Consider the following 15,162-nt stretch of genomic DNA (forward strand, 5'->3'; position numbering starts at 1 on the left):
CGGCTGGAGTGAGCACCATCTGGATTTATTGCAAGGAAGCGGGCATGCCCCTACGAGGCCTCCAAGATACGCGCCGGCGTGCGCCAATGGCCGATGCCTTGGCTGGTATATTCATGGTAGAAACGCTGGAAAAGCAGTTTCTTTGAGTTATCGCATAAAAATTACGTAGTAAAATTACGTAGGAGCGTAGTAAAACAACAATTCGAGGCTATCATGTCTGTAGGTTGTGTGTACGGTGTACTTTAAATTTTCCTTCGTAGTTTGGCTTTAAAATTCAATTATTTCCTTAGGTTCCTTGCTCGACATGGAGGGCCAGATTATGGGTGGCTCAAAAATATTTTTGACGAAACCACGTCCGCCGCTGCATGACGCAGACCGACGCCGGATTTTCTGCGCCACGGGGACCCTTTATGCTATCGCGTTAAATTTGCAAGTGTATGAAGGGTAACTGATATCCACAAGTTTTCTGCGGCCTGTCGCCTTTGACTGCTCGAATTTAGTGCAGAACATGACGTGTTTCAGAGCATATTTCGAACTGTGCTGTGTCAGCAGGCTGACCGCAGCTCTGATAGTACAAATCTTAATTCACAGGGCTTTCTCACAAGCCAGCAGTAGCTCTTGTTCCTTCACATGCTGACAGTTTTCACCTATCGCTTTTGACTGCACTTATATTATGTGGTTGCATACACTGCTCTGAGCATCCTAGTGAATACAGTTTTAAAGGGAAAGTTCAATGCGATAGCTTCACATTGTTCTTTGAAGCCCGCAAATGCTCCCTTTAATTTCTTTATCTCACTATTGCGTGCCTTCTTCACCAACTGTAGGCGTTATTTTCGTTTGCATTGATGTCTTGTGTATTATTTTGTTTGCAGTAACACATTGGCCGACGTAGATCCGTTGTCCGACATCATATGGAAATTTCAGCGCTATGAACTTGTCATGGACTTTGCAATGCGGCGATGCCTGCCTCCCCCTCTGAACGCAATAGCGTATGTGTGGCTCCTTGTGTGCGGTCTCTTCAAGCTGTGCGCAAGTTTATCCAGGAAGGTGCGTCACTGCTGGTAACAGAGTGGTACTGCAGAGGTTAATTTCATAATAATACTATATGAGACAGAAGTGCCCAGGATCTGCGAGCTTCGACCGAATTGCATCGCTGTGCTATCTGCCGGGATCAGCCGCGCAATCATCTGGGTTCAAGACCACCGGAAAGCGTGGACCGCGACAGTGTGATTTTGCTTCTGCATTCATACATATTGTGACTGTATTCTTCATGGAGCAGTGGCGAGCGAATAATCACTGATTTTTCCCGCATTGCATATGCTGCAGGAACGACAGAATTTCGTCTACGTTCCTACTGACCTTTTCGCGGTGTACCGTGGGAGCTGTCATTCTTGAACGCGTCCATTGCTCACCCTACCTGTCTCCGTGTTTACAATGGCTGCGTATGAGGGCGGTGCGACTTAGCAAACGTCTTTTTCGCGAGATATGGTTGACGGTGATTGGATAGACGGCACAAAGCTTTGCCCACAGCTTTAGAGAACACGCAAAAGCGCTTTTGTAGCTGATTAAGCTATGTCCAAATGGCGAAAACAGCGTATATTGCGCTTGTTCGCAACGCGGGACTAAATATGTATTCCAAGCTATCGAAATTTCCGCTCATGAATCAGGATTACTGTGTTTGCTCTTTGTTATTTATTCGGCAGATATTTTTGAAGCTGCGGGCTGTAAAAGTTTTCATGAAGTAAATTTATTCAGTGCGGTCCCTATCAGATAATTTTCTGCCTAATCGCTCGCGGTTGTACTCAGCTCAAATACTTTTCTTGTTGCATGCAAGGTTTGAAGCGTAGCTGTTTTGTACGTCGTAATATCTTGTTGCAAAGATGTATTATCTTAAGTACCTCGGATACTCTTATGGACCGTCACGAAACATTCATATTCGACCATCGTGGGCTATCGGTGTAGTACGTCATTTATTTCGCGTGCATGGTGCGCATACCTGTGTATTCGAGCGTGTGCCAATTGACTCACTGACACGTTGGCCATTGCGGTGGCGTAAGTTTCCACGCCAGTTGGAATAGGTGTGTCTTGATACAGTGCGCGATACTTACCACGACAGGAAGCGGGGCTACTCCCTTTGTCACTGTTTAACGGGGGGCACTCACTCTTGCCGCCATTCCGGGGCTGAAGCGCATTCTTCGGAGGTTAACGATGCAACGCTGGTGGATGAGCAACTATGTGTACACTCAAGGAAAATCGTACATCTTGAATTGCCGGTAACACGTACGGACAGTTGCAGCAGCGGTCCGCGAAGTTGGCCACACAGATTCGTTCCATTTCTTAATACGCCAGTCACTGTTTCAGCAGCCAGCTACTGCCCACCATGGAATGATATTTCCATAGCGCAGCAAAACGCGGAAACAAGAACAAACGAAGACAAGTGTCTGCACACATCTCTAATCTACATGATTCAGTCCAACATGATTGGAGCACAGTGCGTTTGGGAGAACTCAGTTGCATTTTCGACAGCTGATAGCGCAGAAGCAAGGTGGAAGCGGTAGTGGTTTTGTATTCGCTTGCCGTGTCCAGCATACTTTCTCAATTTTGCTGTTTTAGAACGTGTGGCCCGCCGCCGAAAACACCATCTCATTTCTCTATAACAATCTGCTTCGAAAAAAGGGCCAACGAAACGTATTTAGTGCCTATATTTTCCAGGTTAGAATATTATATACATTCAGCAATAAGAACTGTCCGCTGAGTTGCGGAACTTTTAAAAAGGTGCGCACGAATATGCAATAAAAATTAGATAATTTAGTTATGCGTACACATTCGCCCGCCCACTGTAGACGATTTCCAAAATCTTCAAGTGTTAATTTAATATCGGTGTTTTCGCTAAAGGCTCAGCTAAAAGCTCCTTGATAAAACACGAAATACCGCGTTGGACGTTTCGGCCTGTGCGAAAACAAGGGTATGACAGTGCCGTTAACTGCACAGCGGTTTGTCGCCAGAAACCATACAGGTGGTCACCAAATGGTATCGAGAGGTGTAAAGCGTGTTTATACAGCAGTTGAGAAGCATTTAGACTACGAAACCTGCGAGTAAACGCGAAATCCAGTGCCTATTTAGCGTTAAGTGGGAGACCTTTAGGCTAATGTCCTGGTGACGTAAAAATGCGTGGATATATTACTGCCTGTCTAAATATTTCTTAAGTTCCGGAAAGGTTTATATACGGGCAAGTTTTCGAACGCGCTAGTTACATATTGACACGTGTACTTATTTATTTTGTTTGGGTGACCGCTTTTCAACGTCTAAGAAATGTTAACGATCTGAGCGGGACGCGCCCGTATGTGTCGGAGTTTCTCGAATGTTGTCGATGTTTCTACCCGCTGTTTGTTGCCACCGAAGCTTGTCTAACCTGGGGCGCGGTTGGAGATCTTTATTCAATACGCGTCATGTTCCACTGCTGCAACGTCACAAAGGAGCAGTATGCAAAATTTGTGAGAACGGTGTGGAGAGAGCAGCCAATCGGCAATCGACGAACTCCCGGAAGTTTAATTCCCTCGTTTCTTGTCTGCTTGCAGACAGCATACTACAAAACAAAATGTTTGTCGTCTTCCAATGAATGAAATCTTTATCTAAAAATGTATTTTTTTCTTCCCAAGCCTAAACAGGTATTCAAACAGTAATACATGTAATTACTACAATGTATAAGTATTAGTTATTGAAAGGGGGTTTATTGCAGGATGCAGGCTGCAGGATGGCTTGATAACACCACGGTCAAGCATGTCTTCAACTTGCTCGGTGATGACACGACGCTCGATGGATGACACGCGGTGCGGACGCTGGCGTAATGGTGCGTGATGTCCCGTATCAATGTGGTGAGAGACGGTACTTGTGCGGCCTAACTATGCTTGGTTCCAGTCAAAAGACGCGTGAAACTCATTTAAAAGAGTAATTAGCCGCTCACGTTGTGTCGGCTCGAGGTCATCGGCAATGGAGCGACAAAAAACATCCGGTGGGACTCGGTTAGATGGCACATGGGGCGTCAGTGCTGTTACGTTGGCAGTATCGACGTCGTCGTCCATGGGGAAGTGCACAATAGCGTCAGCGTCCACAGACTCGATGGTGCCAATAGTCTCGCCACAGTTAAAAGCCAAAATGCACGAATTTGGGTTAGAAATCAGTATTTCTGCAGCACCATGGTGAACAGTGAGGAGGGCAAAAGGCAACAATATAGGCTGGCGGCGAATGAAGACGGCAGCGGGTGTAAACATGACCGTCGCTTCGGCAAGCGATGCGCATGAAAGAGGGACAAATACAGCACTATGAGGAGGAAAGTCAGTATCTGAAGCTACACAGATCCTGCTAAGATCGTGAACTTGAAAGTCGCGAGATGGCAAATCGCACAGAACGGAGAACTGAACCTCAGCACGTGCACAGTCGATGACGGCATGATGGCGCGACAGAAAATCCCAACCGAGAATGACATCGTGGGAGCAACAAGCTAACACAAAGAAATCAATGGAATATAAAATGTCTCGAATCAGCACTCTGGCAGTGCACATAGCGACTGGCTGTACTTGTTGCGCACTGGCTGTTCTAAGCAATGGAACCGAAGGCTTCATGGTCACTTTCCGCAATGCACGACAAAGCTTCTCACTAATCACGGATACAGCAGCACCTGTATCGACGAGCGCCAGGGATTTGATGCCATCAACGGACACTTCAATAACGTTAGCGGGGGAAAAACGAGGACTTTGATGTTCCCACGATGACGCAGTTCGTGCCTCAGGAACTGCGGAAATCAGTTTTCCGTCTCAGTAGTACTCGCACTGGGTCTACGACGCATGGGTGAGGTGAGCGCCGACGAGGGGAAGGCGAGCGACGAGTGCCGTAGAGCTGTGACTGCGGTACCGGTATGTCATCAGCAGCGTAGACGTCCGGTGGTGGTCGTGAAGGCATAGGGAAAGGTCGGAAGTCGGAGCTGGGTCGTCGCGGGGTGCCCACGAAGGCCGGCAAGCGCCGGCGGCAGAAGCGCACTACATGACCCGGGGTACCGCAGGCATAGCATATTGGGCGGTTGTCAGTAGTGCGCCAAGGATTTGGACCCTGCTGCTGTGCACTGAAAAAGGGATCCGCCGGCTGGCGAGGCGAAGGCGGAGGAGAGAACACCGGCGAGCGAGGCGCTGAAGGCGGAGGAGAGAACCCCTGTAGACGAGGCGCCCGTGCAACGGCTCAGCATACGTCAGAGGCGCGGCCACGGGAGCCGGCTGACACGGAGGTGGAAGAGCTTCGGTCACTTGCTCCTGAATTATCTGTCGGAGCGCTGGAGCCAAACATTGAGAAGGCTTCTCCGTGGTCGGCAAAATCGAGAGCTGTCGTGCGACCTCCTCGCGCACAAGTTCTTTTATTTGCGTCAGCAAAGTTGCGTGGTTGTAGCCAATAATTAATGCTGCTAACGAATCTTCCGTAGGCGGTGGGCGCCGACCTAAGAAGCGTTGTTTCCGTAGCTCGTCAAAACTTTGGCACAAATTGATAACTTCGGCCACGGTACGCGGATCCTTCGCTAACATCTGAAAGGCGCCCTCATCAATGCCTTTCATAATGTGTTTTATCTTGTCCTGTTCTGACATTGACGGATTAACGCGCTTACACAGGTCAATGACATCTTCGATGTAACTTGTGTAAGGTTGACCGTGATGTTGCGCATGCCCCCGTAAGCGTTGCTCTGCGCGAAGCTTGCGCACAGCGGGGCGCCCGAACACTTCAGCGAAACTTGTTTTGAATGTGCTCCATGTTGCGAAATCGTGTTCGTGGTTTCGGAACCAGAGGTTCGCGACGCCGGTTAAGTAAAACAACACGTTGTGCAACTTGGTGACGTCGTCCCACTTGTTATGCTGGCTCACCCGTTCGTAAGATGACAGCCAATCCTCCACGTCATTATCATCGGTGCCGCTAAAGATGGCACGATCACGCTGTCGCAACACACCGGAAACGATGACCGCCGGAGGCTGTGGTGCATCTTCCTGGGTGGTTTCGTCAGGCATGGTCGCAGCAGTCGGTAGCGTCCGGCTTCGGAGTTCCAGTTTCCGAGGTCTACCCCGCACCTCCACCAAATGAAAGGGGGTTGATTGCAGCTCGTACGAGGTATCGCAAGTAGCTCTTGATCGCGAGTCCTGGCCGTTCGCATCAGCAGCCCGAGCTCCGGTCTCGCGCCGCAGCGGTTGCAGTTCGCACGGCGCCACATGTATCTTACCCACTACAATTATACATATCCAAGTTATTAGTTATGCGGCGTCGCCCCTAGGTGGTGTCGGGCACGGAGAGGAAAAAAAATAAACAATGTGGACAGTGGCGCACTATTTGAGAGGCAACAAAAACGTTCTAGTGGCTCGCTGGCACTTGAAGGGGCGGCCGAATTTGCCGGGCAACGAACGTACTGTTCGTTTCGAGAAACGACAGCGACGTCGGAATCCGCTTTCTGCCATTTCTTCAAGCGCGTTTCACACCTCCAATGCTATCGTTCCTCCTCAAGCAACGCCAATGCAACAACCAATGTTCCCATTGCAAGCGCTATTTTCTAGAAATAAAGTGTTAATTGGATCTGAAGGTGCCATTCCGTGGGCGAAGCCGCCGTATGGATCCAATCCAATCAACTAGGCACGCCATGCGAAGCCGGTCTCATAACGAGCGTATAATCGCTCCAAACTTCCGAATTCCCGTCACCTTCGGCACCTAGCAGACGTCGTACGCGGTTGCTAGATGATTGACAGGAGCGTGTCCTGATTTTGACGTCACCAAAAACGTGGCCGCGCCCAGCTGCTGGCGACATCTACGCGGAGTAGGCCAATCGCGCGTGCCGGTAACCGAACAAACGCGCCGAACAACGATCTCCGATCGCACTGCTGATTGCAGATGCGACGCGAATTGTGCAGAATTTTTTTTAATCACACGCGGGCATCAGCGATTACTCTGGGGCCTTCGTTGACTCGTATGTAAAAGCCGATGCGCTTGACCTACACATCAATTTTTTAATGATCGCCAACTGTGTTAAGCCCTTTTGTAGTTCTTTGAGTGCAGCCAGTTTTTGAGCGCACAGGTTCGCCCTAGAAAATGCTAGTTTCGTCATTCACTGTATTGGTACTGCGTTCTTGACCGTCACCGCCATGTGACGTGCGGTGGAGGTGGTGGTGTGTTCATGTACCTAATGCCCCTGCAAAGCCACGATTGAAGCTCGAAACCTGAGGACAACACCAACGTCGCAAAGGATCAGCGAGCGAGCCATAGGCAGCAAGCAATGCTACCGGAATACAGGCCTCTTCCCGAGAAGACCAGTGGAATCAAAGCCAATTCAACAAACCAAATCGCTACACCAGTGTCCCTCACTCTGCTGCAACGACCTCGGGACCCATGAATCTTCCATGGATCCTCGACTGAAGACCCAGAAAGCTGCCTGGAGATTTACGAAAGAATCGCCACGTTCAACACCTGGAACTCCAACGAGAAGCTACGGCATGTATACTTCGCCTTAGAAGAGGCCGCCAGGACGATAAAGTCGACCCTGAAAACATGGAACCCGTTCTGCAATGGCACCTTGCAGACCTTTACAAGTGTCGGTCGCAAGGAGTAGGTTGAAATTCTGCTAGAAGCCCGAGTGCAACTGCCCAACCATAGCATCGCGATCTTCACGGAAGTGACTCGACAGTGCGGTTCGCCGTCACCAGGAGGCCACCTATCGCCGTAGCGCGAACCACGCACTGGCCCAGCCCGCGGTAGCTCTGCAAGCTCCTTTCCAGAAAATTAAAAGCAGTAACTGATGAAGGTGCGGTTGCTGTACGTCGAAATGACAAAGAAGCTCCGCGGCCGACGATGACGCTTCAAGACTCATTTTGACGACGCAGCAACGTCCCGCCGCCATTCCGATGAAGCCTGGCAAGGAACAATACGCCGCCAAAAAAAGACCTGACGACACCACGTATTAACCATAGGTCAAAGCGACGCAGCCGTGATCCGACGCCAAGACCTAGCTCCAACGGATGGCGGAGAACGACAGACTTCGATGTGCTTCTTGACCGCCATGAAGTCACCGCGCTTGTAGACACTGAAGCCGACACTCAGTAATTGGTGGATTAATCGCCGCCAACCTGAATAGAGTTGACTAAATGGGACAGCCCTCAAGTTTGGACAGCTGGAGGGCACCTCCTAACGCCGACTGGAATCTGAAGGGTGAGAATTACATTTCATGAGCGGACCTACCCTGTGACCTTTGTTCTCCTCCAACAAGGCTCGCGAGACGTTATCCTCTGCTTTGACTTTTTGAACCAACACAGCACATTCATCGACCTGAGGTCGAAGTCGATAACGCTGTCCGAAGATGAAACGATTCGAACGAACAGCTCCCGTAGTCACCGCGATTTGAGTGCGCTTGAGCAAGTGAGCGTCCCGCCTCGCTTCAACGCTTTCATTTGTGTCGGCGCCGAAACACTTGCCGACGTAGCAGGCGCCATCGAAAGCCATCAAGCTCTGCTGCTCGATCCCGAAATTCGCTTCGCAAGAGGGAGCGCTCGACTGCGTGGAGGAAAAGCGGAAGTGGTGCTGATCCACTTTAGCAAGGAATTCAAGTACGTCAACAAGGGCATGAAAATCGCATACATCGAGTAAATTGGAAACCAACGTTGCGCTTGAGCTCTCGGCTTCTGCGGAATGTACCTCGACGGCCATACTTCCCGAATCGACATTCGACATAAATCCAAGCCTCCCCATGATTTAGCAACAATCGCTCGAAAGTATTCCCGACGACACAACAACTGTTTTTCGACGTCATCGAAAATTAGACAAGCACCAGTTGCAGAGCATCGCATTATAATGAAAGAGCGCGCTAGACCACTCCGCCAGAGCCGTTACCGCGTTTTGACGCGAAAGAATGGAGCTTTGATGTGACACATTGACTAAATTCTGCTCGACAACAAAATCCAACCATCGAAAAGCGCGTGGGCATCACATGTAGTGTTGGTGAAGAAAACGGATGGAATCCTGCGCTTCTGCGTCGATTATCGTCGACTGAACAAGGTGACGGAGAAAAACCTGTACCTCCTCCCATAGATAGAGGACGCATTGGATCGGTTCTGCAATCCTAAATACTTTTCTCCGATGGATCTCAAGGCTGGCTACTGGCAAATAGAAGTCGGTGCGAGGGATCAAGGAAAGGCCACCTTCATCACGTCAGACGGCGTCTGGGTTCAAGGTTATGCCATTCGGATGATGCTCGGCGCCTTCAACACTTAGCGCGTGATTGAGACGGTGTTAGCAGGGCTAAAGCAGCAGACCTGTCTTGGCTACTTCGGTGACGTCGTCGTCTTCACTGGAAATTTTGATGATCACCTTAGGCGGCTTATGAGAGTACTAAAGGTCATCAGGGCTCACTCTGAAGCCGCAGAAGTGCGGCTTCGTTTTCGATGAGCTTCTGTTCCTGGGCCACGTCATCAAGAAATGTGGAGTCCACCCACACCCGAAGAAGACAGCTGTCATCGCAAGGTTCCCGCAGCCATTGGACAAGGAGGCAGTGCGTAGATTCTTTGGCATGGGTGCCTACTACTGGTGCTTTGGCGCGGACATTTCGCGCTCGCTGAACCGCTGACACATCTAACCAAATGCGATCTAGATTGAAGCGGGAAACGCCTCAGGTCGACACATTTCCATCGCTTAATAATATGACACACGCAGTCGCCACCGGCCCTTAATCACTTCGACGAGGACGCCGATACAGAAATCCACACTTACGCCAGCAGCCTAGGCCTCAGTGCCGTCCTACTTGAGAAGAAAAACAAACCTCATCGAGTGGTAGCTTACGCTAGTCCGTTGCTGTAAAAAGCGCGATGCAATTATTCTACAACCGAAAAGGAATGCCTCGTCATCATTTGGGCTACAGCAAAATTCCATATTTATTCATATGGCAGACCGTTTAAAGTCTTCAGCGGCCATCACACGTGGTATTATCTGGCGAATTTAAAGGACACTCCCGGACGCGTAGCATGGTGGGGCCTCAGACATCAAGAATATGATATCACTGTAATGGACAAGTCAACACGAAAATATTGTGATGCCAACTTCCTGTCTCGCTCTCTCGTGGGCCTGCCACCCCAACATGACCAAGACGAGGGCGCCTTTTTTAGATACAGTAAGTGAAAAGTACTTTGCCAAGCAGCTGCGAATGGATCCAGAACTCAGAAGCCTTGCTGAGTACTTGCAAGGAAAGGCCAACCTTGTCCCGAGGGTTTTTAGGCGCGGACTCGCTTTTACTTTTCTTACGAGGTGACATCCTGGTAAAGAACTTTTCGCCAGCCCGCGCAAACTACTTTCTCTTCGGGCCCACAGCACTCCGATCAGAAGCCCTGCACGCTCCGCACGATGATAAGATATCCGGCCACCTCGGGATTTTCCGTACGCTCGCAAGAATACAAGAGAAGTACTATTGGCCGCGCCTTACCGCCCACATCGCCCGTTACGTCCAGACATGTCTTGACTGCCGGAGACACAAGTTGAGTACCGTCAAGGCCAGCGGCATTACTACGGCTGATCGAGACTCCTTGCAGACCGTTTCAGCAGATCTGGATGGATTTGCTAGAGTCCTTTCCGACGTCAGTATCTGGAACTAATTAACTGTCGTGCCTACAGACTTAGCTCAAACGCTCGATGCTCTACACACTCAAACGAAAGAACTGTCTAACGGTATTGCGGACGAAGTTGTCAGTTTTTTTATCCAGAACATTCTTCTGCGACATGATGCGTCATAAGTCCTCATTATTGACAGATGGATGACTTTTACAGCATGCCTGGGCTCTTACTGCTGAGCTTACTCGAGCCATCCTGCAGTACAGCCAGACATATCACTGAAGCACCACTCTCTGCGTCCCGCAGACGAACGAGATAACAGAACGACTGAACAAGATGCTCACTAGCATGTTAGCCATGTACGTTGACGTCGAACACAAAAGGGGTTTGCAGTGCTTCCATATGTCACCTTTCCTTACAACATAGCAGTGGAAGAAACAATACCAATCAAGACATTCAAGCGGTTTTACGGAAGGACCCCAACGACGGCTCTCGACGCAGTGCTGCCGCACGTCACTGACGAAGAAAATCTTAACGTCACCACCTATCTCTAGCGCGCTGAAGCAGCCCGACAGCTCTTCCGCTTGCGCATTCAGAACCGGCAAAGGATCGACATCCGGCACAACAATCTTCGACGCCGCCATGGGGAATACAAGCCCGGTGACCGTGTTTAGGTTGGGACCCCGATATGCCGACGAGGACTCAGCGAGTAAGTATTGCGACAAAATTTCGGATCCTACAAGATCGTGCTACTAATTGGTGTACAATGAGGTAGGGCTGGACGGCATTTTGCTATCACAGCGCTGGCGACCTGAAATAGTACATGGGAAGTTGTCCTACCAGCGCTAACGAACTTTGGGATTTTCCAAGGAGAACTTTGGGCTTTCTTTTTTTGGACTTTGTTACTTTGGACTTTGTTTCTTTGTTGTTTTCTTTTTGTTTAACTAGTGTCCTTTTGTTTTTCGTTATCCTATTTGTAGCACCGGGATGATGCTTTTTCAGAGGCGGCCCTTCACACGTGCACCTATTTTTTGGGTTTTACCGCTTTTCACCGTCTAACAAATGTTATCGGCAGCGCGGGACGCGGCCACATTTATTCAATGTTTCTCGAATGTTATCGATGCTTCTACTGGTTATCTGTTGTCATTACGGTATTGCTACTGTATTCTTCACCGTCACCACCACTTGACAATACGGGCAACGTCTGAAAGTATGTGATTCAATTACAGGCAACTAGAAGTCTTGTGTTGACTGCTAACAGAGAACTCCAGTCGACAACACTTAACGTAACATATAGGGTTTGATACAAACTTTAGGAATCGGGTTGTGTTTGTTCAAGGTCGCACAAGTCTGCGGTAATTTTTTCCCTTCATGTCGATAATAACTTCTATGATGTCAATCAGCCTAACTTTGCGATGTCATCAAGACATTTCTTGTTAAGTCTTTTAAAAGAGATAACGTCCTGAACGTAGCCTGCTTTCGCGGGGTTTAGTGCACTTAGTTCCTTCCAGGTTCTTTGTTATCTGGTAAGTGAGAGTTCGCTCACCTGTATTCCCTTATCACCTGGCTCATTTAATGTTCGTGCTTGTCAGTCTTGTCCGCTAACACTAAAATTGGCGCCTGTATAAAAGCATTATTCTTCTAAATTTTTTTATTCAGAGATAGAAATTACCTAACGTTTCCGTGGCACTACATTGGGAAATTTCAAACCCTGCAAGACAGAGCTTGATGAATGAGGCGCAAAAAAATGCAGCGGTGTCGTTTTTGACCAATTGTTGCCTGCGAATAGACCTGTGTTCGCGCAGAACTTGCAAGTACAATGCTTATCAACCGCCGTGGTTGCTCGGTAGCTATGGTGTTCGGCTGCTGAGCACGAGGTCGCGGGATCAAATCCCGGATACGGCGGCCGCATTTAGATGAAGACGAAATGAGGAAACACCAGTCTACTTAGATTAGGGTGCACATTAAGGAACCCCAGGTGGTCGAAATTTCCGGAGTCCTCCACTATGGCGTGCCTCATATTCTGAAAGCGGTTTTGGCACGTAAAACCCCATAATTTTTTATACAATGCTTATCGGTTTATTAATTTTACCTCTTTTGGTGACTCTGCACAGCTAGGGGGATTGGCGGCAGAGAATATGTTATCACAGAATAAAAACAAGCACATCAAATAAACACACATTTCTGTTTGATGTAGGCACGTTCACGTGGACTTTCAGGATTCGTTGTATTTTACGCAACGTGAATCGAACGCATAAAATATCAGCTAAGCTTTTCACTGCGCAGGGTCGTCGTCGTCAAGGTAAAACGCTGAGCACGATGAAAGGACAGAAGCTATCAGACCGAGACTACCACTACTGGAAGCAAAAGGCGCTCGAATATAGCAACAACGCTGATTGTGTGAACGAGAATACTTTGCAGAATCTCTACGAGAAGTACGTACAACGCAAACGGCGAAAGCCTTTTGAGAAAGTGCGCCGCAAAAGCTGTAGTTCGTGTTCTAGCGTTACGATGACACTGAAGAGCTCTGCTTGCTTTGGCGCGCATCTTTCTGCCACTCGTAACATGGGACCGTGGGGATCCTGCCGACAGATGACTCCAGCTGAAAGCACTTAGACCTATAATCTAGTACTTCGTGCAAGTTCTTCACAGCCAACTTCGGAGTGCATTCGGTTATCTTGTTCTTTTTTATTATTTTATTCTAACCCATAAACCCACGATCTCGACTCTGTCAGAATTATATAACAAGATAGTAAAAATGGTTAAGCGAATGTGAACTGCTGTGTATTCTTCAATATTTTCACAGGCTCACACTCATCTTAGAAGACATTGACTACCAACGCACCGTGCTCGATCAACTTCAAGGCCAAGTTCAGGAGGTTCAGCGGAAAATCTCTCTCTCTATCATCCATCTCGAAGCGCTGAAACAAGTTTCGCTGAGATCTGGTAAAGTGATGAAAGCTGCTTGTTCGAGTTTACCTTTAATCTTCCTACAGGCTTCCTGCGTCGGATGCAGGAACGAGTCAATTATAAATGTGAAAGCTACAGGAAAGCTTTGCGAGATAAGACGCTTTAGTTAGTAAAATATAGTATATTTACTGGGCTTCCTCGGGGTTCTATCCATAGGGATGGACATTAAACAATCTGATGAAGCTCTCAGCTTGCACTCGAAAAATACAGGAATTTGTTAAGGACATAACGGTCCAGTATTTGAAGGCCGTGGGAATGGGATTCATGAAAGAAAGTTGTTTTATATTGGTTGCGATTACATTTTTCCCTGACTTCATGATATGAATGTTAGCTTCTTTGTTTCGTTGAGCAGTCAGGCAACGCCGTGTTTCTATTCGCAATATCTAGCCAGGTATGTAAAGCTAGTTGGCAGCCATGCAAACATGAATGGCGGATTAACAGGGTGTCTCTTCCAATATCGAGCGTCATTACCCGGCCAGTGTTTTCTTTTCAAGACCCGATAATGGCGTCAGGAGCTGGTATCTCTATAAGTTGGCTCCATTCTACTAACCCATGCACACTATCATCGGCAGCCACGAACCCACAAATCCAAAATGCCATACGCAACACACTGATTTTGCGCAACTCAAGTTTATTTATGGCACGTCAAATATCTAAGGAACATGTTGACACAAGTGGGCTTTTGTTATCATGAAATCACCATCACTTTCTCTGGACAGTCCTCCTTCCGCGATTGCAGCCTTGCCTACAAACAGCCCCGGTTCGCCTCCGCAAGTCCCAAATAAGCGGTGGTACTCTTTGCGAGACCGCAGACCTCAAAGACGGTTTCCGCAATCTGCTGAGAGCTATGCTTGTGCTTACTCGCCACTCAGGATAGTGGAGGGGGGGGAGGGGGTAGTGCATGTGTAGTACAACCGCAACTATCGTGCATTAAAGATGCGTCTCTTCTAGTCGTGTCCGTCCGCCATTATCCAGTGAGTCCTTAACTCTGGATACACAGCGTTATCGCAAACGTCAGAATCGAAGATGCAAAATGCTTCTCTTATAGCAGAGAGGCGCTGGGCCATTTCACGCTTCTATAAAGTGTGCCGGTGGCGCCGCCTGTTGAGGACGAAGCCGTGAGCTGCATTCGCGGCCGCGACGGCCGCATTGTGGTTGAGGCATAATGCAAAAGCGTTTGACCGTACAGTGCATCGAGCTCGCGCTCTAAAGAACCCCAGCTGGGAGAAGTTATTCCGCAGCTTTTCGCTGCGGCTTCTCGCACAGACAGTGCTTCCGTTTCGCACGTTGAATCGCATAATTAAAGGCATGCCCTATGCGCGCCGCTGCCCGTTAGGGTGCACACCAGAAAGAAAATGGGCACTAGCCATGACGAGAATGGACGCGGAGGGGTCAGGTGTGTGAAATGGTCGAAAATTCCGCGCAAGAAACAAGATTCGTGCGTTTTCCAGGCACACGCAGATAAAATCCTAATGAAGTATTTAAATCAAATTCAACTAATTACCTTTGGCGTAGTGATCATTATGAAACTTAAAAATCGTAAGTGTGAGTACTCGTGTCTATGTGTTATATTTTAAAACGCTC

General features: G+C 48.6%; 1 protein-coding gene across 1 annotated transcript in view; it reads left to right on the forward strand.

Annotated features, from left to right (window-relative positions):
* The window catches only part of LOC142578515 (transient receptor potential cation channel subfamily M member-like 2), a 442,858-nt gene that overhangs the window by 318,178 nt on the left and 109,518 nt on the right, over positions 1-15,162 (forward strand). Inside the window, exons 21-24 of the mRNA XM_075687892.1 lie at positions 873-1,033; positions 3,881-3,885; positions 12,895-13,043; positions 13,415-13,554. Of these exons, the coding sequence (XP_075544007.1) occupies positions 873-1,033; positions 3,881-3,885; positions 12,895-13,043; positions 13,415-13,554 (455 nt within the window). The remainder of the gene's footprint in view (positions 1-872; positions 1,034-3,880; positions 3,886-12,894; positions 13,044-13,414; positions 13,555-15,162) is intronic.

This window comes from Dermacentor variabilis, chromosome 4, assembly GCF_050947875.1.
Source record: "Dermacentor variabilis isolate Ectoservices chromosome 4, ASM5094787v1, whole genome shotgun sequence".
Lineage (NCBI taxonomy): Eukaryota > Metazoa > Arthropoda > Arachnida > Ixodida > Ixodidae > Dermacentor > Dermacentor variabilis.